The following is a 26354-nucleotide window of genomic DNA, read 5'->3' as shown; positions in this document are numbered from 1 at the left end:
CACTGAATGATTTCGATATACTTCTAGAAGAATCTACTCAGCCGAATTATGTGAGGCCTCAGTTCACGCGGCACGTGAGTTGCTAAATGGGCAGAAAATCTTAACGCTGATTCCGTGGGGGGACAGGGATGCTGAGAGTGCGTGAAATGCCGTGGTTATCTTGCCTAGAAGAAAACTGGTGTTTTCACCATCTGTAATCTGCAGGAGAAAAGAGAAACCGCAACATCATACATGCATAAAACAATATTTAAAACCCTATATCAAAAAATTTGAAACCCTAAAACAGCTAATTAATTTACAGATTTGGCCCCTTAACAGCCAGATTCGGCAATAAGCACGGAAATATTTTAAAGAAACATAAATTTTAGGTTTTCACTGTGAAGAACTTCAGAAAATCTCTCATGCAACTTAGAAAAATAAAACGAATGATAGACCCAGGATCAAATCCAACTGGGCTCAACAAAAAATGCTTGCGGGAGTTGGCTGGTTCAGCCGAGAACTTCCCCTAACGCCCACAATCTTCCTTCAGAAAATGCTTTCTGCACAGCTCAAGACAACCATCAGTAAAGAGGGCAAAAATGCTGCTAGATCTCAAAAAGTAATGGAGATACCTGCCATTACTTCAGAAACCCTAACAACACTCAAACCCTAGCAAGTGAACAAGATACCTGTGCTCACAATACTCTACAAAAAGCTATTATTAATGGCTGAAAATAACATATGCAGAAAATTAAACAATCTCACAGCATTTCAAGAGAGTAACACCAGCAAGATATGGACCCCAAAGTCTTCTTTTATTAACCAGGAACAGATTTACAAGAGAGCTTCCTCAGTCTTAGACTCACAGATCTTCTCCTGATCTGAAATGACCCCTAGCACCCTATTTAAAGGAAATGATCCCAACGGCTAGTTCGAGTGATCCATGTAGAAATGATCTCGACCGTTGATGAGGATCAAGACATCTCTTGATCTCATCCGTCGATTTATTCACTTAAAATATTATTATTTTATTAGTTAGGGTTTTTGCTTTATTTTTTTAATTTTTTTTATTATTATTATTATTTTTATTTATTTCATTTTTTAATTTTTATTTATTTTAATATTTTATTATTTTTATTCATTTTTTAATTTTTTAATTCATTTTAAAATGGATCATCGAATTAAGCCTTCGGAAACATCACCTAGGACCTAGGACTTAGGACTCATGAGGGGATTTAAAACATTTTTCGACCCTCAGGACACATTACATCATGACTTTTACAATTTACATCTTAAGGGAGAAAACCCCTTTAACATAGACCCTCACAAATCACCCAATTCTGCGACACAACTATAATCTAGCAGATCAACACACTAGGATTCTCCTAAAATTCCAATGACAAAATCCATCCCGGCTTTGGGGTCAGGTTTGAAGGAAAACTCTGCCGATCCATGGATCGGTGAGACGAAAAACCTTCCGGGATGTAGATTACCACTAGAAAGTTAGGTCCACCTAGGCAATTCACATACACGACTCATATCTGCTAAGATTATTTACAATTAATACATGCAGACTGGGTTTACAATTAGATTGATCAAGCTGCTGATGACTGCTGGATGGCACGGACACGCTGATCAGGTGCTGCCCCTTTCTTGCAAAGAAAAATGGGGGGTACTGCATGGGTAGTTGACCGGTAGAGGTCAACAGACCCAATATGAGATTGTGCATCATTTTCAATCCATTTATGAAAATTCTTGAATGTTTGAAAAGCATCAGATTTGTTCTTCAATAAATAAACCCAACACATTCTGGTGTAGTCATCAATAAATGTCATGATATATTTATTTCCATTTGCAGAAGGAACAGGCATTGGACCACATAAATCTGAATGAATGAGTTCAAGTTTCCTATGTGCTCTTGAATGTGAATCATGAAAAGACTTTTTGCTATGCTTTCCTAGAATGCAAGCATCACATTGCTTAAGGTTTCTAGGAATTGTAGGCAAACCAACAACATCATTTTTCTTCAATAAGCGGAGACTGTCATAGTTCAAATGTCCAAATCTAGCATGCCATAATAAAATTGATGGAAGTGTACCTTCTTCATGATGAGAATTGTATGAGAAATGTTGTGCATGAGCAAATGTTCCTTGCAGTTTGAGAAGCCTTTCTTCTTCTATTCCCCTCATGACAAGTGAGTGGTCAGATGCTTTTCTTACCTCAAGCTTGCCATCAAACATATGAATGGAGTGACCTTGCTGGCGGATGTGGACCAAGAACAACAAGTTTCTCTTGAGCTGTGGGAGATATAGAACATGATCCAAAAGAAAGTCTGGAAGACCAGGCAGTTTAAGCCTGATTGTGCCAAGCCGTGATGGCTTGATTTTTGATTGATCTGCAAAGTATACTGCTCCATCAACATTGTTAGTGAAATCTTCAAAAAAATCTTTCTATGAGTCATGTGGCAGGTTGCTCTTGAATCAAGCAACCAGTCATTTTTCCATGAAGCAAGTGAATCATTAAACAAATCTTCATTTACTCCAATGTTACATTGTGCCTCAACATAGTGAGCGGATTCAGGTGCTTTACCTTTGTCTGCATCATCAGTTTTACCTTTCTATTGGTTTCTTTTCTGCTCAATTTTGTCCCATGGTAGCTTGCATGTAGAGGCATCATGTGATCCATTTCTTTTGCAGCGAATGCAGTGCAAATCTGCCTTTTCTCCTTGAGAATGTCTGCCCCCCCCCGCCTCTGAAATATCTTCCTCTTCCTCTTCGTCCACCTCTTCCTCTTGTAGAATCTTGAGCAAGATGCTTTTCTTTATGAACAAGGCACACAGTCTCTTCAGAAGATTCAGGGGCTGTCTTTTTTCCAAAAGCTTTCTCTCTTTCAGCAAACTTTTTCACAAGAGAGTCAAAGGTTATATCTTTGAGATTTCCATTCGCTTGCAATGATTCAAGATAATTGGAGTAAGTAGGGTAAAGTGCCTTGAGAAAAGCAATAAGAGGAATATCCAAATCAACCTTAGTAGATTTGATATCATGCATTATAGACTTTACTTCAGATGCAAGAGCAAGAGGATCATTATTTTGTAGTTCAAGAGTGAAGAGTTTAATCATGAGTTGGACAACTTCAAGTGCAGAATGTGAGTCATAGAGTTCTTTCAGCTTTTGTTGGGCTTCAAAGGTAGTTGAATATGACGAAATATGGCGACCCGCCTCTTCATTTACAGATGCTGCGATTAATGCATAAGCTTTGCTGTTCCTGTTTTCCCAAATGACGAGCTCTTTGTCTGAGGTAGGCTGTACTGGGTCATTGTCTCCTTCTCCGACACACACTCCTTTCCACAACTCATTGAAAATGAGGGTGTGTTTTATCATCCGGGACCATTCAGGATAGTTCTCCTTGCCAGTGAGAACTATTCCCACCATGGATATGATTGAATGCATTCTGTAAAAAAAATACTTTTGCTGATAGAAAAATACTTCTGCTATTAATGTATAAAATTGTACTTCTCGTGGAGGAAACAGTGCAGCTCTGGTGTAAAAAATTGTAAAAAGATTGCCCTCTTATATATAGGACAAAGGTATTACCAATTCCTATATGGTGGAGATGATATCACTCACAATACAAAGCTCTAGAGAACTTAGGCAATGTACCAAATAATACAATGTTTAAAAAATACATATGGCTGCCTTCAACAAAATACATATGGCTGCGTTCAACAAAATATATATGGCTGCCTTCAAAATATATCTAACGCAGAGATATCAACACCATTCAAAAGTACCATTCAAGGGAAGCGACTTCTCCCACTTCAAACACTCATCGGTCTCTGGATTCTCCACACATCAGCAACATACCATTTCCGTCTTCACGCATGTCAGGCTTCACGTATCAGCGGCACATCTCCACGCAGAGGTATCAAAACCACGCATATCAGGACAGTCTCAAATATTCACGCTGTCTCAAAGAGTTCTTCGAGCAATGGATGGTTGCATGATAGCTAACTGACCTACCTTGGTTCCAACAGGCAAACCAGCTGATTTTCTAGCAGATCGACCTCTCTATTTATCAGCGTTTTGCGCTGGAATAAAATAATTAAACAACAGAAATCCGACCTTTGAGTGGAGCGCAAGCATTCATCATCCCCATAAAGAAGATCACACTGACCGGGCCTGGTGCTGTTGCATGAAAACTGGCCAATGCAGTACAGGCTGTGGGCTGCCAAAAAAGAGGAAGGTGGACGGTTAGAGTTGGCTTAATGGACAAAGAAATTCTTCTTTCATCGTGACAGAATTATGAATACACATGTCCTCCGCTTCAAAGCTGCTGCAGGAGGTTCTCTTTCAAGCACACTTGTTGCTTTGGCAAGGTATTTTACAGAGCAAAACTACAACGGAGCAGCGCAGTGTTAATATCTCTCAGGCGATACCACAGTGGGGCACGAACCAGTGTGTTTTCATTGAAAAAAACGGAGAAAATGGGAGACGCTTTACAAAACCACTACGCACTTATTCAAAACGCAGGTAATGTCAGACGCAGGTGTCAGCGCATCCAGATGAACAGGCTACCAACATTTAGCAGAACGCAGGCTACGATTTAATGCTAGGCGCAGGTACCATGTCAGGCGACGGTTTAATGGAATATGCAGAACAACAAACGTTCATGGACAGACCTTCAGGCAGACAGAGAGCGTAGGTAAGGAATATGACAGACAGATAGAGGAGTTACAAGGAGCATGAGAGCTAAAAAAAGAGCTGGCTCTGATACCATGTCAGGCCAGGCAGTAACTCCATTAGGCAGAAAAACTGATTCGTATTATTCCATTAGGTAGGTCTTTGTTATATACAATAGGGAGTGACTGTTCAGTTCATCTCCCGATGACTGTTCACATTCCTAATTTAATTATTTACATAAATTCACCCAAACATGAAGATTATGTGTCAACACATGTTTTATTGAGCATCATTACAAAGTCTATTGGAAGCACATTGTTATCAATACATCTCTTGGAAGCATTTCATTAACACTTAGGCATTTCACTAGCATACTAAATTAGGCTCGCATTTCTAAAAATCTACCTCCAAGCATAGGCTTGGTTGAATAGACATTTTTAGGACAAATTTCTCTGATCTTTCTTTCATTTGTGTATGGAGAAGGTTAAAACACCTGGCCTCGCAAATTCTTTTCGCGGTTTAGTCCCCTTGTAGGAACGAAGGCACATGGATTGTAAGGATTGGGAAGGGTATCATTAACGGCAGACTTGTGCCTCCTCAATCCATCTTTCTTGCAATTCACCCCAATCTTTACTTAGTTGTAAGAATTTGAAAGGAAAATTTCTCACCATAGACTAGGCATCTAGTTAAAATTAACCAAGATAACTTGCATCTCACATAGTCTAGACTTTGCATCATCTCATTTTACATCAATTTGATTTGTGGGCATCCTATCTTACTTGCAATCCTATTGTACCTGTTGTCTCAATTGTTGCTCATGGCTACTTGATATTACTATATTTTATTTGAGCATTTATTTCAAAGTACAAGCTTTCCTTTGCAAGTTGTATCTTATTGCTCACATTTTCAATATCTCTTGTACTAACGTTTGTTTGGCAATTTTCCATTTTGCAATTTACTGTATCTTGAAAGATATGTTTTACATGCAAGTATTATGATTTCACTTTGAGCATATTATTTCTTGCAAGTATATTGGCACTGGTCTACTCACATATAATTTTCTTGCAGGATTTATCTTGTTGAATTCATTTGTTTTATCTACATTGTTAATACTTATATGCTCATAGTTATTTAAACTTGCTTATCATTTATTTGCTTTCAAGTTATCTTTCAAGTTGTTGAATGGTGAATGTTCTAATGTATTAATTATCTCCTAGAACTTGTTACTTTAACAAGCCTTCCTTTAGAATCCATCCTTAGGGTCCACCCCCCTTGGCTTTAGCTAGGAGAGAGCCTAGACGAAGAGAGTTGGGATTAGGTGACAACCCCTTCTTTGAGCTTTGCCACCAGAGCCACACCTAAGTGGGGTTGAAGATTTTTCCCACATTAACTTAGGTGTGTAAGCGAGGTGGCAACAATACTGATAATAGCAAGCTTTGTGAAAAGTAGTTCACTATGTAACATATCTAAGCAACAAAACAAATTATGGAAAATACATTCCAATTCCAACGTTGAGCATACCATCAAAGTGTGTTTCAATGGATTTCCTTGGAGATCTATCGACAACTAGTTGGGCCAATGACTATCTTATAGTAGTTGTGAATCACTTCAATAAAATGGTTATGGTAATAACAATTGTTATTTGAAAGAGTTGGGGAGCATTTTGGCTTACCATCATCAAATCCTTTGTGATTGCGACAATATTTTCTTAGTTATTTTTGGTTGGTGTTATAGGGATTGATGGACACCAAGTTGATGAGATTCACTATCTTCCATTCTTAGATTGATGATTAGACAAATGTAATAAATCTCATCATACTTCAATTGTTGTGCACCTTTAATTATAAATGTTGAAAGACATGGGATGTCTATATTCCATATGTGCAACATAGGTAAAACTATGCATGGAAATATATTCTTTCTAGCTTATGTGTTGTTTTAGTGCTAGAGAAACACTCTAAAAATCTCTCATTTTTCTTTCCCTTCTAAAACATATATAAAACAAAAAACTTATGCTTGATTTGTTTTGTTGAATATGTGGTTCATCGTATTTTCTTCTTTAAACATGGTACTATGTAATTAGGACTTTTTGTATGAAGAAGAGAAATTTTCAGGTCCTTTGTTTTTTAAAATCAACAAATTATGTCAAAATGGATCAATCATGCATTTAAATTTTACATATCTTAAGAAGCCATAACTTTATGTTTGTTGTGCATGAGACAGCATGATGATTGGGATCCTTTACAAGATGCAAAGGCCCTTAATTCCTTAAAGGTACTATGTTTTATAGTAGTTGAAAATAAAGATTTTAATTGTTATTCTTCATGTTAATAGTGTAGTAGAATGTGCCACTTAATTAAAGATGGATTTTGGGTAATTGTTGATAATTATTAATAAGTAACAAGTCTGCTTAGGTAATGATGATAAAATAAACAATTGATTTGGAAAATATAATTTTGATCTTTTTTTGGCCTAGTTTCTTTGTTTTCAGAAATACATCTTATAGAATCTCTTTGGCTAAGCTGCCATACTATGAGGGGCATTTCTTTGCCATCAAAGTCACCCAAGATTTGCACTTAGCCTCATCCACACACTTGGGAGGTTTTGAACCTAGGTCTCTGTGTTAACACAAGCCCGATCACCTCACAACTTCTTGTTAGTTTTCTTGAACTCAGATCGTATCTAATATTCAATAAAAGTTCTTAGAACAGAAATAAAATTAATTTCCTCAGATCTGAAATTTTATAACAAGAAATAATGTGGGTTTCTAACTCAATATGCATAGCAAAAATAAACAGTAAACTAGGCAAATAAAAAATATTTGACATAGTTTTTACCTTGGAAACCCCAATATGGGGAAAACCAACAAACTTGGGCTCCTTATTCAACTTCAAAAAATTGATTACAACAAATATTTTCTTAGGAATTTACAACAACAATTTACTCAGAAATTTTCAGCCCTTTGACCCAGCTAATTAGTTGTATGACCCAGTGGAATTTGGTCTGTACGGCCCAACCAAATCATTATGTACGACTCACTAGAAATTGGCCTGTACAACCCAGTCAAATCAGCCTAGTAACTTGGCCCCCTTCAACCCAATTTATTTCCCGAACTCGGCCCCATCAAATTGGTCTTTTTTTGCTTCTCTAAATCAACCTATACGGCATGGATAATTTGGCCTCCTCAAGCCTACTCGTTGCTGTTAAAATTTTCCTCTGTGCTAATCACAATTTGTTGTAAATCTGCGTTCCTGCCTCTGCTGAATGCCCAACTCTTGTGCCAAATCGAACGAAACTCTCCAACAACCCATTTCAATATTTTATAATTTTTCTGACGTAATCTGGAAAGTGATGGAGGGCTGAGATTGCACCTCCATACTTGGTATCAATGGTCACAATATAGTCCATCGTTGACCTCTTAACTTTATAAAAAAATTGGCCAATAAAATAAAAAATTAAATTATTGATTCTATGCTTAAGGTCCAATCATAGGAAATATTTAATTAATTCTGCTGTGAGAGAATTTTGGTGATCCATTGCATGTCATGGCACTTGACCAATGCAGAATCACCTTCCAAGCTATATTTTCAACGCTTCCTTATAGCGCCCCGTCTTTTTTTTTTTTTAATGTGGACCCAATAATGGTTGGGTGGACCCAAGGATGGGGGTCAAACCCAAGGATGGTGGGTGGACCCACCCATGGTTTTGCGCATGGTGGTTTTGCCCATGCTATTTGGTCGATCCGGCCAAGGAAACTACAGTTATGTTCTAATCTAGGGTTAATGGATTGGGGTTTATGAATGCTTCGACATGTATATAATGTATTGTAACATTGAAAGGAATATAATGAAAAATCAATCTGGTTTTCCTGGTTTTGGGTTCTAGGAGAAAATCTTTGTGTGTATTTTTATGTTCTTGCCATTGTATATTTTCTGTTTTTAAGAATTCGTTTGTAGGTAATTTCTGTATAGGGTTAAAAACTACACTTCATCAAAGCCTTGGACAGAATGTTTGCTACCTACTCATTCATTGGTACATAATGTAGCTTTATTGCCTGCTTCTACACAGTCTTAAATGTAGTGGTACCTGATCTAAACGTGTTTCGACTTGTCATGAAACATGGGATTCTCCGATAGCTTGATACAACTTTGATTGTCATAGTGAATCAAAGTTGGTTCCATCTCCTAATCAGATAGTCCCATAAGAAGTTTTCAAAACCAGATTCCCTCACAAGCTGCCATGCTGGCAGCCATGTACTTGGCCTCAACAAAATTTAGTGCATTTGACTTCTGCTTTCCGTTGAACAAAGAAATTGCTCTTGATCCCAAGCTGAAACAACACCCATAAGTTCTCTTTCTGTTAGTGGTATTGCCTGCCCAATCAGTGTTGGTGTACCCCTCTAGCTTCACTCCATCCATTTGAGTATATCTTAGTCCATAATCAATTGTTCCTTGAAGGTATCTCAACACATGTTTTGCAGACACCCAGTGAACTTGCATGGGTTCCACCATAAATTGACTAAGTGTATTGACTACAAAACGAATGTTTGGTTTAGTATTGACCAAGTACATGAGAGAGAGTTATTAGTTGTCTATATAATGTAGGGTCCATTGCCTCTGATCTGGAAGCATCAATCTTCTTCTAGTTGGTCACTAGTGATGTAGACATGGGTCTAAAGTTCATCATCATGAATTGCTTCAAGACCTCAACTATATACTTCTCCTGCGCGAGGAAGAGCTCTCTATCCTTCTGCCACATCTCCAAGCCCAGAAAATAATGCATCAACCCTAAATCCTTCATGTTGACTCTTACTACTAGGTATTCTACGATGAGCCTCTTGCAACCTGTGAGAAATAAGTCATCCACATACAACATCAAAATGAGAGGCTCACCCCTAACATAAATGTAATACAAGTTTGGGTTTACCTCACTCTTGGTGAAGCCCATGCCTTGCAAGTAGTTGTCAATCCTAGCATACCTTGTCGTGGGAGCTTGCTTGAGTCCATACAACACTCTCTTCAATTTGCACACATGTGAATCCCTCCCATGCACCTCAAAACCCTTTGACTGCTCAATGTAAATCGCTTCCTCAACCAAGCCATTGAGGAAGGCTGTCTTCACGTCCACCTGGTGAATCCTCCAACCCATCTGTGTTGCATTAGAAATTATTGCCCTAATGGATGGGTATCTAGCTACTAGGGCGAAGGTCTCATCATAGTCAATGCCTCCCTTTAATGAAAACTCCTTAGCCACAAATCAGGTCTTAAAATTTTCCATCTTGTCATCTATAGCATGCTTAATCTTGTAGACACATATAGAGATGACCACAAATTTGTCCTCTGGCCATGGCACAACCTCCCAAAAATTGTTCTTCATGATGGAAGAATACTCTTGCACTAAAACATGTTGATTTGGGGTAGCATCAGATGTGCTCTAGCCACGAAATTTGGTGGAGAGGTTAGGGCACATGAGATGTCCAATACCCATAAAGGGTTTGGGAAGATTCTAAACAGTTTGGGAGATATTAAAATAATTAATATTTTTAATAGAGTCCCTAAGTCTAAACTTAGGGAAATTAAAATATTAATGTGAATTAATATAAAACTGTATTAGAATGGTCCAAAAGACATGGATCAAGCCAGATCTAATCTTAGCCGTCGATTAGGGACTTAATCTCGGTTGTTGATTTGTCAACAAAAAAAGTATAAGAGGAGGCTTGAGGGTCACTTGGAGAATACACTAGAGTGATCAATCATTCTATTCTCTAGAGCGGGGTTTGCTAAGAGAGATAGAATCAGTGATCAGTTGCAGTGAGGGGCAGTGAGTGTGAGGTAGAGAGGTAGGGACAGTGCCGAGAGACCAGTGCAGAAGCAAAAAGAGGCAGACACAGGGCCAGAGGGAGCCACGTAGAGGCAACAGAGACTGCGCAGAGCCAGAATGGCTTGCATCATCCATGCAAAGGCTGCAAGAGTGACGTAGAGAGCCAGGGAAGCTGCACAGAGCCTCAGTAGGCTGACGTAGAGGGTTTCAGGCTGACGCAGAGGCCAGTAGGGCTGATGCTGAGCTTCAGGATTGTGATGGAGAGGGATTTCGTGGAGCAAGCTTTCCGAATACTTGTTTTCGAAGAGAGGTATTGTTGCCAATTTTTTTTTATCTCTGTTGGGTTAGCCAGTTTGGCACCCAGTGTACTCAGAAAATAGCTGCTTAATAATAAAACCCTCAGATAGCTGCACCGGTTTTCCCGCATTGCGTTTTTCCTGGGACATTAGTCCAAAAATAACAGTGTCATTTGTGTGCTTGTTTCTGTTTCCTTCAGTTGATGGTCTGTAATATGTTGAGCATGCACTTGTATTTATTTTCAGTGTTTACATGGTAAATAACTTGTTAATTAACATAACAAGTAGGTAGGAATAAATCAGTAAAGTGCATGGAGGGTTTCTAATTGTTAGACTTAGAAAATTCAACATGGTATTAGAGCGTGGTTGCAGATCACAGGAGAACTGAGAACATTAGTAGAGTAGAGTAGCAACAACAGAAAACAATTGTCCCGAGTGGCAAAAGCTATTCCTAGTAGCAAAGTAGCAAGGAAGGGGTGACGTAGTCCCTGTGTAATCAAGTTCGAGCCAAGAAGAGGTTGCGCAGAGGCTGAAGGAGGCAAAGATAGGCTCACACAGAGCCACGTAGAGGCCAGGAGGGCTGACGCAATTGGCTAAGGGAGCTAGTTTGCCGGTGTCGGGACTGCGCAGAGCCTAGGAGCTCTCACCTTCAGGTTGCTGGGGTTTAGGAGGCTGTGGGTAAGTTGCAGAGTGGAGCTGGTGGGTTATTTTAAATAGAACAATACCTAACAGGGCAAGAGCAAGGAGGAGGGAGTTGCTACCGAGGGTTTCTAGCCGAGAAATCTGTATCAGTGGTGCAGTTGCACAGACGATTAGAGTAGGGGGCATCTCGACATCGGCAAAAGGGTTTCCAAGAGGGAAATCAAGGCTCAGAGGGAGTCACATCGAGAACTTCCAGGAGGGAAGTAGAAGAGTAGCATGGCACTACATGGAGTAAGAGACCAGGACAGATTGGATGAAGTCTCAAACTTCACAGTCTGGAAGGCTAGAATCTTATCCGTACTTGACAAAAATCGTGTCAAGCACTTCGCCTTGAGGACAATAGCAATCCCAGTTGACCTAGCTGATAATGACAAGTACGAGGAGGCAATGGCGAGGGCCAAGAGCATCATCCTTGACGGGGTCAAGGACCATGTAGTACCACACATTGTCGAGAAGGAAACGACAAATGAGATGTGGGAGGCCCTAAAGAAATTGTACCAGCATACTTCTGTGCAGAGAAGGATGTTACTAGAAAATCAGTTGCGGTCATACCAGATGAAGAAGGGAGAACCGATCGACACCTTCCTCGGTCAACTGAATGAGATCCGGGATCAGCTGACTTCCATAGGGGCCACGCCGGATCAGGAATTGATGGTGAGAACAACCCTGAACGCAGTCTCAGAAGACTGGGAGGTATTTGTCCAGAGTATACTAGGCAGAGCGACCCTTCCACATTGGGAGGAAATGTGGGTGGCTCTTTGCCAAGAAGAGATCAGAAGGCTAAGCAATACGGGAGGCAACGACAAGGGGATCAAATTCAAGGAGGAGGAAGATGTTGCCCTAGCATCTGAGGGAAAGCAAGAGAAACGGAAGAAGAAGGACCTTTCCAAGATCAAATGCTTCCACTGTGGGGAGGTGGGTCATTATGCGACCCAGTATCTAAGGAAGAAGAACAAGGGAGAGGTCTCCGAGACCAAGGCAACGCCAGCAAGGGCAGAGAAGGAAGTGGAGACAGACGATGATTGTGTCATGAGTGCACACACGTCACTTGAGCGGAAGTGAGGAGCATCGAATTGTAGTCAGACAGACTACGGGCGATGAGGGGCAAGATCCTCGAGGTACCCAGCCTCTTGGATTAGACCATGCTACGAGAGCCCCGAAGAGGAGTAGCACGACTGGCGGATGTGGGTAGAGACGGATGTGGATGAAGTGACAGAGAGAGCTACAGTGCAGAATTCCCAGGACAGAGCGAGGCTAGCAAGCTGCAACAGTGCGAGAGGCACGGGAGTGTTGCACCAGTGCAGGATGGCACAGAGTGGTGTGCAATGGTGTGAGATGCAGGGAGTTGTTGTAGCAGTGCAGAGGTCAGAGAGGGAGCACTTGTCAACGGCAGAGGGAGCTTCAGCATCAGAAGTACTCTAGCCTGACAGAGAGGTCAGAGTTGGGAGATCAGTTACTTATTTCTTCGTAACTGAGTTGCAGTGCAGCAGTTAGTAGTGGTAGTGCTATGGACAACATGATGCAGCATGATGAGAGGATATGCAGTGCAGACGCAGCAGTGGCAGGGCAATGGGAAGCAACACAGATGCAAAGGGAGCTGTCGTACATATGCGGCAATGGCAGTGGCAGAGCTATGGGCAACAGTACAGGATGCAGCAGTGCAGAGGATGTTGAGCAGCAGGCCTAGCATCAACACAGGGACCGATGCCGGATGGTCAGGGTAATACTCAGTGAGGAGTATTGCTAGAGCACAGTGCTCGCTAAGAGGGAGTGTTGATTTGGGGTAACATCAGATGTGCTCTAGCCACGAAATTTGGTGGAGAGGTTAGGGCACATGAGATCTCCAATACCCAGAAAGGGTTTGGGCAGATTCTAAACAGTTTGGGAGATATTAAAATAATTAATAATTTTAATGGAGTCCCTAAGTCTAAACTTAGGAAAATTAAAATATTAATGTGAATTAATATAAAACTGTGTTAGAACGGTCTAAAAGACATGGATCAAGCCAAATCTAATCTTAGCTGTTGATTAGGGACTTAATCTCGGCTGTTGATTTGTCAACGAGAAAAGTATAAGAGGAGGCTTGAGGGTCACTTGGAGAATACACTAGAGTGATCAGTCATTCTATTCTCTAGAGCGGGGTTTGCTAAGAGAGATAGAATCAGTGATCAGTTGCAGCGAGGGGCAGTGAGTACGAGGCAGAGAGGTAGGGACAGTGCCGAGAGACCAGCGCAGAAGCAGAAAGAGGCAGACACAGAGCCAGAGGGAGCCACGCAGAGGCAACAGAGACTGTGCAGAGCCAGAAGGGTTTGTGTCATCCACGTAGAGGCTGCAGGAGTGGCGCAGAGAGCCAAAGAGGTTGCGCAAAGCCTCATTAGGCTAACGTAGAGGGTTTCAGGCTGACGCAGAGGCTAGCAGGGCTGACACTGAGCTTCAAATTCTGCTGGAGAGGGATTTTGTGGAGCAGGCTTTCCGAATACCTGTTTTTGAAGAGAGGTATTGCCTCCAGATTTTTTTTTATCTCTGTCGGGTTAGCCAATTTGGCACCCAATGTACTCAGAAAAGAGTTGCTTAATAATAAAACCCTCAGATAGTTGCACCGGTTTTCCTGCATTGGGTTTTTCGAGGGACATTAGTCCAAAAATAGCGGTGTTATTTGTGTGCTTATTTCTTTTTCCTTCAGTTGATGATCTGTAATATGTTGAGCATGCACTTATATTTATTTTCAGTATTTACATGGTAAATAACTTGTTAATTAACATAACAAGTAGGTAGGAATAAATCAGTAAAGTGCATGGAGGGTTTCTAACTGTTAGACTTAAAAACTTCAACAAAGCATCCATCCACACCTGATGCTTGCATGCCTCCCGGAAGCTGGAAGGCTTGGCCTCAATTAGCTCATTCATCGATGCCATATAGCGTGAATATCTCTGTGGTGCCTTTCTTTGTTTGACTGAATATCTAGGAGAACTCGTGTACTCCTATGTATCTCTCAATTTTTGCTTTGCCCACTTGGCCCTCTTCCTCCTTATGCTAGTAGTTTGATGCTGAGTGAGTGGAGCACTCTGCTCCTCGTTCTTTTTCTCCTGCTCGACCTGATCATTCTGCCCACCACTTTGACACAATAACCTGGGGTGGCTGCACTATCTCTATCTTTGGTCTCACCTGCTCCTGAACCTCAAGGAATCTGTGCTGGAAGACTTCTTGAGAGCCGTTTGCTCCTCAAACCTTACTTCCCCGTGCAATATTGTTTTCCTGAGTGTTGGAATGTATATCCTGTAGGCTTTTGAGTTTCATTGTACCCCACAAGAATTTCCTTCTCTGCAGTGGGTTCCAACTTGGTTCTCTTCTCTAATGGAACATTGAAATATAGACAACCAAAGATATGTATACGTGATAAATCTGGCTTCTTCCTTGTAAAAGCTTCCTTAGGCATCAACTTGCCCAACACCTTATGTGGACTCTGGTTCTGCAAATAAATAATAGTGTTGCAAACCTCTATCCATGGAGACATAGGTAGCTCCTGGTCATGTAACATAGCCTTGGTTGCCCCAATAATGACCCTATTCTTCCACTTTGCAACCCCATTTTGTTGAGGGTTGTATGGAACTGTTAGCTCTTTTTTGATACCCTCACGCGCACAAAAGTCCTTGAAGGAATTTGAGGTGTACTTGTCTCCGTTATCAAACCTGAGTGTCTTGATCTTTCTCCCTGTCTGGTTCTCTATAAGGGTTTTGAACTCCTTGAATCGATAAAAAGCCTTGTCCTTCTTTTTCAAGAAGTATATCTAGGTCTTCTAAGAGAAGTCATCTATGAAGGTTACATAACAGTGGTATCCACTTAAGGACATTGTTGACCCACACATATCTGGATGTATTAGGTCCAAGATGCCCTTGGCCCTGTTATTGTTGCTTGAAAAGGTGGTCTTGGCGTACTTGCCCATTGCACAACACTTGCACACATCATGCCGCTCGATCCTGAACTTAGGTGGTCCTATCACAATCTCCTTGAGCACATTGAGTGCACCATGGTGAAAATGAGCGATCCTCTTGTGCCATAATTCGCCGAACTCTTGGCTGCCTTTTAGCAATGCTTGTGCTGGTTTAAATTGAAGTTTGAACAGGTTACCTTTCTTGACTACTCTCACTTTGGCTGCTTTGGAATCCTTAGGTCAAATATACACCTTTCCACCCTCAAAGGTCGCAATGTAACCCTTGTCTTCCAAGGTAGCAACAAAAATTAGATTTTTGGTCATTCCTAGAACATACAACACATCTTCCACCAGTAAGGGTTTACTAAACTCCCTCTAAAACTTGACAGTTCCAATTCCAGTTGCTTTATACTTGGCATTGTCCCCAAGTTCTATGTAGAAGTCCATTTTTGTCTCCTTAAGGCTAGTGGAATACTTGTTCACTCCCGTAATGTGGAAAGAAGCCCCACTATCAATATACCACATGTTAGTGGCTACTAAACTCGAGAGGCAGGCAATGAGTGAAAATCCATTTTTGAATCTAGCTACAAATTCATCTATTTCAGCTGTGGCAACAACCTTTTCTTGTTAAGGCATTGGATGGCGAAGTGTCTTGGTTGATGACAAGCAAAACACTTTATCTTATTGAGGTCCTTTTTCTTCTCTCCCTTAGAAGTTGAGCCATTATTTGGTCCTTTCTTTGTCTAAATCTTACCCTTACCAACTAGGGCAAGATTCTCTTCTTCCTCAAAATTCTTCCTCTAGTTACCTCGCTAAGCCCTTTCTTTGATCTCTCCATGAATGAAATCATCCCACATTCTTTCCAAAGTGGTAAGGTGCTCTCAACCTACAATGCATTTGATGAAAACATCCCATTGTTTCGTAAAGGCATTCAAGGCTATACACACTAATTCTAGTTTAGGTATAATTTCTCCTATAACCGCCATCTCATCCTGTAGTTGAGTAATCCTGGTCAAATAGGAAGCTACAAGGATAATTTTAGGGGCGAATGTTCGCCCTTTGGCGAAATTAAGGGGTTTTAAATTTTTAGTGGGCGAATATTTTGTATCATAGTACATTTTTACAAATCACCTCAAATAGCCCACCTTATTTCAAGGGAGAGGGTAAAAAAGGTAAATTTAGCCCTTGAAATTAGGACTTACAACCTTCCATTCGCCCATTTTCAAGAATAGGTTTTATTTAAGTGAATCCATTTGCCCATTTTCAAGAATAGGTTTTATTTAAGTGAATCCTATGGGCCAAATACCATATTTATAAAAGAGGTATGGTAAATTAATAAAAATATAAATAAATGAGAGGTATGGTAAATAAATAAAACATTTTTTATATTTACTCCATAAGTCACCTTATATACATGTAAGGGTGTAAACAAATAAAAATATAAGTAAAGTGGAGGTATGGTAAATAAATAAAACGTCTTTTTATATTTAGTCCATAACCCTCGTTCTATTTATGAAGGCTCAAGAAAGAGATTTTATTTAAGTGAGTCCTATGGGCCAAATACCATATTTGTAAAAGAGGTATGGTAAATTAATAAAAATATAAATAAACGAGAGGTATGGTAAACAAATAAAACATTTTTTTATATTTACTCCATAAGTCACCTTATATTTAGGAACACTCAAAAAATGGGTTATATTTAGGTGAAACCTATGGCCAAAATACTATGGGACAAATACCATGGACTAGACTGTTATTAATACCATGCAAAAAACCATTATTAACCCTAATTAGAATTAATAAAAATAAAAATGGCACATGGTATTGACCCATGGTACTCACCAAAATGGCACATGGTATTGACCCATGGTATTCACCTGGAATGTAGCCTATTTAAATGGGGGAATTAAACCAGCATGTAGCCTATGCTAAGATTCACTAGGACTTTACAAAGTTTTATTATTTAGTGAAAGACTCGCCAAGATCTTACAAGATTTTATAATTGAGTAAAATATTCGCCATGCCTGGTGAGAGATTCGCCAAAAAATTATATATACATATTATATTATTGATAAAATCGCCTTCCATTTTTCCTATATACCATGGAGATTCGCCCATTTATTATATTTATAAATTTAGGGGGGTTCTTAAAATTTTCCCTGGGAAGCTACACCCTCAGCCTTGGACATCCATGTTTTGTGTCGTTGGTCCCTTAGTACAATCTTTTGACTTTGATAGTAACTCAAGTACAACTTGGTGAGCGCATCCCACATTTTTATAGTTGTCTTCTTCTCGGATAGATGTGGAATAATGTGATCTTTGACTCTATCCAGAATTAACCTTCTGCACGCTTGCCTCTTTTACCTCATGCAAATCTAGGGTTGTTGGATCTGAAGCTGGTGGAACCACTATGGCATTGACGAAGTTACATAGTTTATTTTCCTTGAGAACGACTGTGATCCAAACCCTCCATTGGAGATAATTTGAGGACCCTTCCTATTTGTCTTCATATTGAATGCTAGTAGCCATGGTGGACTAAACCCTTAAACACTTGCCTACTGAAGACTCACACTCTTTTGAGCTGATATCCTGTGTTAAATGCCCTTGGTTTTGTACTCATAGACTATTGCTCTAATACCATGTTAGTTTTCTTGAATAAGGGGGGAACTAACAAACTTGGGCTCTTTATTCATCTTTAGAAAATTGATTACAACGAATATTTTCATAGGAATTTACAACATCAATTTACCCAAAAAGATTTAGTCCTTCGACCCATCAAATTAGTTGTATGACCGAATGGAATTTAGCCTATATAACCTAGCCAAATCAATGTGTATGACTCACTGGAAATTGGCCTATACGGCCCAACAACTCGACCCCCTTAAGCCCAATCGATTTGCCCAACTCGGCCCTATCAAATTGATCTATTTCTGCTCCTCTAAATCAACCTGTACGCCTTTGGATAACTCGGCCTCCTCAAGCCTACTCGTTGCCCCTGGAATTTTCCTGTGTGTCGATCACACTTTGCTATAACTTCAACTTCCTATCTTTGTTGAATGCCCGATTCTTGTGCGAAATCGAACTAAACTCTTCAACAACTCATTTCCCTTCATAGTTTTCTGACATAGTCTCCAAAGTGATGGAGGGATGAGATTGCACCTCTACACTTGAGATCAATGATCACAATATAATCTTTCATATTTTACACTCAAAGACCTTTCCAATAGTGCAAGAATAGCCTTAATCAGAATTCGTATGCAAAAATTGTGCCACTCAAAAGTTGACCTCTCTGGTTTGACCACCATAATCCGAGAGGATGCCATGTCAACCCCCATTATTCATGGAAAATGGGCTAGCTGCGTGATCATGATGAAAAATAATCTAGAAGAGTTAATAATGTAATTCTAGTTAAGAGTTTAAGGAGTCAAACCTAACCATTAGTATACTATCAGGTGGTGTTATAATCAAACCACTAGGAGGGAAAGGGGTTCCACTTTTTTCGAGTGCATCTTGTTCCATAGGCAAGCAGAATCGTCGACAGGAATAGGGAGAGAGCACATAGAGAGGATTTGTGCACTGTAGTAGTCCATAGGCCAAAATACTTATTTGTACTTGCAACCATTTTTTATTCATAGAAAGAGTGCAGAGCGGTGTCACCTTCCAGTTGGATTTTCTCTCGAAAGGGTTTCCTAGGATATATCTTGTGTCAATTGTGGTTTGTGGGTTTTTATTTTGTTGTTCTCTATTTTTTGCATAATTATAATGTGCATGCATATGCAATAAACAATAATTTACAGATCCAAAAATCTAAAGAGAAATAAACCCTCAGTGTGTATATTTCAAAATTTTTAAGTATAATGCTATCAAATCTGTTGTGATGAACTGTCCGATGGAATATCCACAACAATTTATGAATGATATTGGTACTAGAGCATGTTTCTTTGGGTATATTGTGGAGATTTGCAGGGGATCTAGATCAGCTAAAGCAAGATTCATAAAAGCACAATCATGCTCGATGAATTTGTGAATAACCCTCTTGATCCTATAGAGGAGAGGTTTGCGTGGCTGGAAGCACATGTTGTAGATATAAACCATAATGTGAATCTCCTCATAGAAGTCCTAACCAATAAGCTCAGGCTATTTGGAGAAGATGGGGTTCTAATGTAGAGGTCCAATTGGAGGGGAGATCTGGAGCAGGAAGAAACAAAGAAAGAGTCAAAGAAACAACCCAAAAAACTATCAACCCAGTTTGAGTGCCATGAGCCATTCATAGTCCTTGTTCAAAATGGAAGCGAAGGTTGACATCAAGTCGTATCAAGGTGAGATCAAAGCTCAAAAGCTAAATCATTGGTTGCAACAGATAGAAGTTTATTTCAGTGTTCATTGTATAGAATAAGAACAAAATATTTCATTTATGCGGTTGAAATTAGAGGGCCATGCTCTAACTTGGTGGGAAAGCCACACAAAGACCTTGAGGTTGGAGTGATATCCTCAAGTGATTAAGTGGGAGCACTTTAAAACCCTTGTAAAGTCAATTTTTTTATTCTATCACTTATATAGAGAACTAGTGGATCCAATGGCACTACTTCAGGCAGAAGTAGGCGAAGAGTGTACAGGAGTAGACCACACAATTTAGAAAGATGGCCATAATGCTAGGTATCTCCCTAAAGAACCCATATGTACTCAAGTATTTGGGGGGTCTACACAGCTATATATGAAAGAAATTGATGCTATTCAAGCCCAAATTGGTGGATGAGGCTTGTGTACAGGGACCGTACTTGGTAAACATAGGCCTAAAGAAATGGAAATTAAGTGGATCGAAGTAGAAGGAGCACCACGATGCTTCCAAATATGTGAAGAAGAGGTGGAAAGGGGGAAAAGATAAAAAAGTGGTGACCACAACACACTAGTGCAAAGATCCCAACAACCACTGGAACCAGTGTAACATTGACGGTTATATAGAGGAGAAGTGCTAAAAGTTGCATCCAGAGCCTAACCAGAAGAGAAAAAAGAAAGATAATAAGAAGAATCCCATGACCAGTGATTCGAGCAACCAAGTTGAAAGCATCTTTGATGTGGATGAGAAGATCGTCTGCTCATCAGTTCAAAAGGAGGTGAATTTGAGTAGCCTTCAACAAGGAGAGAACAAAATGACTAGACTCTTCAATATAAAGATACATGTTAAAAAGACCGAGATTGATGCTCTGTTTGACTCAAGATTGCAGACGAATTTCATTGCAGAAGAGTTAGTCAACAAATTGGAATTAGAAGTTTGTGATCATCCAAGCCCATGGGTTAGGTAAATAAGGATGCAGATGGTAACCAAACGTTGCAAAATTAGATTTGTTATCAATGCTTATTTTATTGATGAAGTAGAATTAGGTGTAGTTACCCTTGATGTATGTGGGGAGGTGTTTGCAAGTCCCTATATGTACACGCAAGACAACCTTCATGCAAAAATTCGATTAGTATCTCCTCATCAAGGAGGGAAAATCATTCACCATCAATGTGCACAAAGGCAAGTCTAAAATTTCACTAGTAAGTGCCAACCAAGCCAAAAAACTGACCAGTTCTAGCAAGAAGTATGTTTTACTATTTTTAAGAGAAAATTAGTCTTTAGAAGAGTGAGTGAGAGCAAAGGCATCCCTGGAGGTATGTACTAATAAACAAACAAAACAATTGGAAGTGTTGCTACAGGCATATAGGGATGTGTTCTAGGAGCTTAAAGGGATACCACCCAAGAGGGAAGTGGATCATGAGATCCAACTATTGTCAGACTCCCCATTGCCAAACATTGGGTTGTACAAATAGTCTATTATAGAAGCAAGTGATGTGAAGAGACAATTGTAGCTAGCAGCTACTGGAACAAGGTGTCATTCAAGCACAACACCATGCGGGTCATCCATCATCATTGTGCCAAAGAAGGATGGGATTTGGTGAATGTTTATAGATTACAAAGAGTTGAACAAAATTATGCTCAAAAATAGGTAGCCCTTGCCCAAAATACACAATTTGCTGGATTAGTTGTAGCAAGCGAAATGCTTCACCAACTGGACTTAAAGTTTGGATATCACCAGGGTTGAGTCAAAGAAGAAGATACTTGGAAGACTGCCGTCAAAACTAGGCAAGGTTTGTATGAGTGGTTAGTCATGCCATTTGGCCTATGCAATGCACCAACTATGTTTCTGATGTTAATGAATGATACATTGCATCCTTTTATAGATTCATTTGTTATGGTCTATTTGGATGATATATTGGTATACAATGTTACCTGGGAAGACCACATCTCACATTTGATGCAGGTGTTGGAGACATTAAAGAAGTACCAGGTGCTAGCAAATCTCAAGAAGTGTAAGTTTGCACAACAATGCTTGGTCTATTTGAGGTATGTGATAGGTGGAGGAGAGGTAAAAATAGATCTTGCCAAGATGGAAGCCATCATGAAGTGGTCAGTGCCTACCAAGGTTACTTGGGAGTGGGAGCAAAAGCAAGAAGCGGGAGCGGGGAGCGACATTTTCAAAAGCTCCCGCATTGGGAGCGAATTTTATATAATATATATTTTTATATATTTTGATGCATACATGTCAACAAAAACATGTATAATGATGAACTAGATATAAAAAGAATTAAACCATATAACATCAACATCTAGAAGTTATAATCTTCATCAACCACATGCCCACAAGTTACATGTTAGAACATATCGAGTCTCATGATTCATCAATCTTGAAGATTCAAACTTTCAAAATTCAATATATAGCATTTGTAATCACTAAAGTTGTATTTGTAACCATTATCAAACTATAACAAAGAATATCAAACATGAAATGAAATGTTTCAACTTTCACGAAGCATCATATTCATAATTCATTACCAATGAGTTATAAATGCCAACTTCAAACTTCAAACTTAAATTGTCATATATTATTTACAAAAATACCATAATAAATATGAAAGAGTCATTAGTTATAAAAAGTACTGGAAACTAGAAAAGGCAAGTAAATCTATTATCTACTGCGTGACCCTCTTGCCACGAGAAATTTCTAATTTCTTGTCTCGTGGTTTATTGGGGTTCTCCTCCCACATAGTCGAACGACCTTGGTGCTCTTGATTAAATACAAGTTCCATACCCTAGTACATGAAACAATCCAATGGAAACATTGCAATCCCCTCAATCCTGAAATCCTAGAAAACTGATAAGTTTGCTAGATTTTGAGCGAGATCTAAAATTCTACTTTCTCCATATGAAATCCAATGAGGTTGGAACCACACTCAAACTTCCTGAGTCATTTCATGGTAATGTTACAAATTTAAGTAAAAGGATGAAAATGAAAGATATAATGTCACTTTTACTTTAAGAATTTAACATTACCATGAACAACATATCAATACTAGGCCAACAGGCTTGAATATTATGTTGCCCCACTAAAAAAATCTCTCTCAAATTGGCAGGGAATGAAATTGTTTTTAGGGAGCTAATTTCGGGACTGTGCTCCCTAGGTCGCTCTGAATGTGCTCTCTCTTGGGGTGCGCCTCAGGAGTGGGTTTGAGGGGGGGGGGGGGGGAGGTTGCTCCCGTGCAACCCTAGTTCCCACTAATGTTTCTGAGGTCAAGAGTTTCGTTGGGGAAACACCGAACCCGAGGAAATTCATAACCCTAGTTGGTACACTGGCGTGACAGAGCTTCTGGAGGCTTTAGGAATCCAGATTGACCATCCCCCTCCTTTTCAGTACTCTCCAGGCCACAAACGATACATTCAAACCACATGGACCAATCCTCCCAATGGGTTGCGTCCAAAAATGGCCTTCTATGCGTAGCATTGCCTAGAGATTAGGGATGGGTTCATCATCAGACCCCAGTACACATTCCAGCATTGGATGCATGCCCTTAGAATCCCCCTTGGGCAGCTCAGAGTTGGGTCTCACAGACTCCGGGTGGAGACAGATCACCACATCGATACGGCAGATAGAATTTGCCAGCTCTGTCACTTATAGGAGACAAAGACAGAGACACACTTCATCTTCGGATGCCCTGCTTACTACGAGATTCGAGGTCGTTTCCATTGTCTCTTAAGGTCTTCTCAGACTTTGACCAGCTTCGTCAGATATGTTGATCAGAGATGTCTTGCACTTTATCTCTAGGAGGCCTTCAGATTTCAGGGCTGTTTTATTCAGCCCCTCACCAGATTGGACACCACGCAGAAGATCACGGACTTCTTTAGGGCGCTACGATCAGCGCGGGGCACCAAAAGAACCATTGACCGACCCACAGACACTGAGATCAGATCAGCGCAGTCCCGAGGGGGCCGACCCACCACACTGCACCAACGCTCCAGGATTGGATCCACCCCTGGGAGGCGCCCTAGAACCTCCAGGCAACAGCGGCGACAACCCAGTATGCCCACAGGACAACAGAGTTTGACAAGCTTCTCTCAGTTTTCTTCTCTCGACCTCGGATGTTAGGAGTAGGAACTGGGCAGGAGACTCCTTCCCCCTTTCTTCTTCTTCTCCTTCTCTGCTTCATCGCAGTGCTTTGTTTCAAAGCCGAGAGCTTCTAGCTTCTACATTTACATTTACTTAGATTATAGATGTATTTCTGCTTTTTAAGAAATGTTAAAGGGGACCGTTTGGTCCACCGGCTTGGCATGATGTAATCATTGTAACTGATAGTCCCGTTGATCTATTATGGTCATTTTTTGGACATTAATAAAATTATCTTATCTTATCTTATAACCTCATTTTCAGTAGTAACAACACCACTCCACGCTAGAATAACAAATGAAAAGGGTTTTTATTGGGAAAGGGTTAGCAAAGGGCTTGTGAAGAACTAAAGAAGAAGACTAGTCAAGCACCAGTTTTGACATTATTATACTTGCAACAACCCTTTGAAGTGTAGACAAATGTGAGTGGGTATGCTATGGGAGTGGTCTTGATGCAGGGAGGAAGGCCTGTATGCTACCATTTTGAAGTATTTCATGGGGCACTTCTTAACTATCCTATCTACGACAAAGAGCTCTATGCCTTGGTGCAAGCTGTGAAGAAGTGGAAACACTATCTGATGGGAAACGATCCAGTAATCCACACAGATCATTAGCCACTATAGTACCTATAGGCCTAGAGTAAGCTACGACAGACCAAGCATTGTAAGTGGTGGGGTTTCTATAGTAGTTTCCTTTAGTGATCAAGTATAATAAGGGTGGCACAAACAAGTTGGATGACATGCTTTCAAGGCCACCCACATCAAAGATCACAACTTTGGGAATTGTGATGAACATAGAGCCATTCACCCATGATGCATATAGAGAGACATGTTTAGAGAATTAGGACTACAAGGAGGTGTTTCAACAGTCGTAGAGCTAGAGTCATGTGCACAATGGTGATAACACAATTGTCTACTATCTCCATAATGGGTTACTTTATAGGCCGGATAAGTTATGCATTCCTAAAGTAGAGCGATTGCGGCTGATTAGAGAGGCACACACCTCTAAGGTTGCAGGGCACTTTGGTGTAGGGAAGACAATAGCCAACTTGAAGAGGTATGTGTATTGGCCCAAGATGCAAAAACAAGTTGCTAAGTTCATAAGAGGATGCATGATTTGTTGTACCAAGAAGCCTAATAACAGGAAACAAAGTCTATATCATCCCTTACTTGTACCCACTCATCCTTGGGAAAGCATTTCCATGGACTTTGTAGGAGGTTTACCAAAAAACAAGAAGGGTTATGACTACCTATTTGTGGTAGTTGACAGGTTCAACAAGATGTGTGTTGGCCACCCACATCAAAGATCACAACTTTGGGAATTGTGATGCACATAGAGCCATTCACCCATGATGCATATAGAGAGACATGTTTAGAGAATGAGGACTACAAGGAGGTGTTTCAACAGTCATAGAGCTAGAGTCATGTGCACGATGGTGATAACACAATTGTCTACTATCTCCATAATGGGTTACTTTATAGGCCGGATAAGTTATGCATTCCTAAAGTAGAGCGATTGCGGCTGATTAGAGAGGCACACACCTCTAAGGTTGCAGGGCACTTTGGTGTAGGGAAGACAATAGCCAACTTGAAGAGGTATGTGTATTGGCCCAAGATGCAAAAACAAGTTGCTAAGTTCATAAGAGGATGCATGATTTGGTGTACCAAGAAGCCTAATAACAGGAAACAAAGTCTATATCATCCCTTACTTGTACCCACTCATCCTTGGGAAAGAATTTCCATGGACTTTGTAGGAGGTTTACCAAAAACCAAGAAGGGTTATGACTACCTGTTTGTGGTAGTTGACAGGTTCAACAAGATGTGTGTTTAGATGCCCTATAAAAAGACCATCAGTGGGCAAGAAGCAATGAACTTGTTCTTTGGGCAGGTTTGTTTGTGTTGATTTGTGGTAGCATCGGATGTGTTATAGCCATGAAAATTGGTGGAGAGGCTAAGGAACATAAGGTCTCCAAGACCCAGAATGGTTTGGGGAAATTCCACCCGGTTGGAGAGATATTAAAATAATTAATATTTTTAATGGGTTCCTAAGTCTAAACTTAGGAAAATTAAAATATTAATGGGTATTAATATAACACTGGGTGAGAATGTTATAAATGACATGGATCAAGACAAATCTGATCTTAGTCGTTGATTAGGGACTTAATCTCGACTATTGAAGACTCAACAGGAAAAGTATAAGAGGAGGCTTGAGGGTCAGTTGGAGATGCACCATATTGATCAGTCAATTCGATTTTTTGGAGCGAGGTTTTGCTGAGAGAATCGAGCTAGTGATCTATTGTAGCGAGGGGCAGTTCAGCACAAGGCCGAGAATACATAGAAGAGAGGCAGAGATAGTGCTAGAGAGACAGCGCAAAGCCTGGAGAGGCTGACGCAGACGCAACTGGGAGCTACACAGAGGTTGAAGAGGCCAATGTGGTTGACGCAGAGGGTCTGAGAGATGACGCAGAG

The 26354-nt window shown here is 40.2% G+C and overlaps 1 protein-coding gene across 4 annotated transcripts in view; it reads left to right on the top strand.

Moving 5' to 3' along the window:
- Nucleotides 1–26354, top strand: part of LOC149240758 (Calcineurin-like metallo-phosphoesterase superfamily protein) — a 210953-nt gene that overhangs the window by 77386 nt on the left and 107213 nt on the right. For 2 of the 4 annotated variants that reach the window (XM_089373805.1, XM_089373804.1), the window contains exon 2: nucleotides 6882–6932. The exons of the other annotated variants lie outside the window; for them this stretch is intronic. In XM_089373805.1, coding sequence (XP_089229931.1) covers nucleotides 6882–6932 — 51 coding nt within the window. The remainder of the gene's footprint in view (nucleotides 1–6881; nucleotides 6933–26354) is intronic. 4 annotated transcript variants of the gene reach the window in all.

The sequence above is a fragment of the Pinus tabuliformis genome, chromosome 8 (genome assembly GCF_031772625.1).
Source record: "Pinus tabuliformis cultivar Carrire ecotype Pingquan chromosome 8, CPIR1, whole genome shotgun sequence".
Classification (NCBI taxonomy): domain Eukaryota; kingdom Viridiplantae; phylum Streptophyta; class Pinopsida; order Pinales; family Pinaceae; genus Pinus; species Pinus tabuliformis.
The sequence above is the reverse complement of the archived record's forward strand: the minus strand, read 5'-3'. Positions and strand labels throughout refer to the sequence as shown.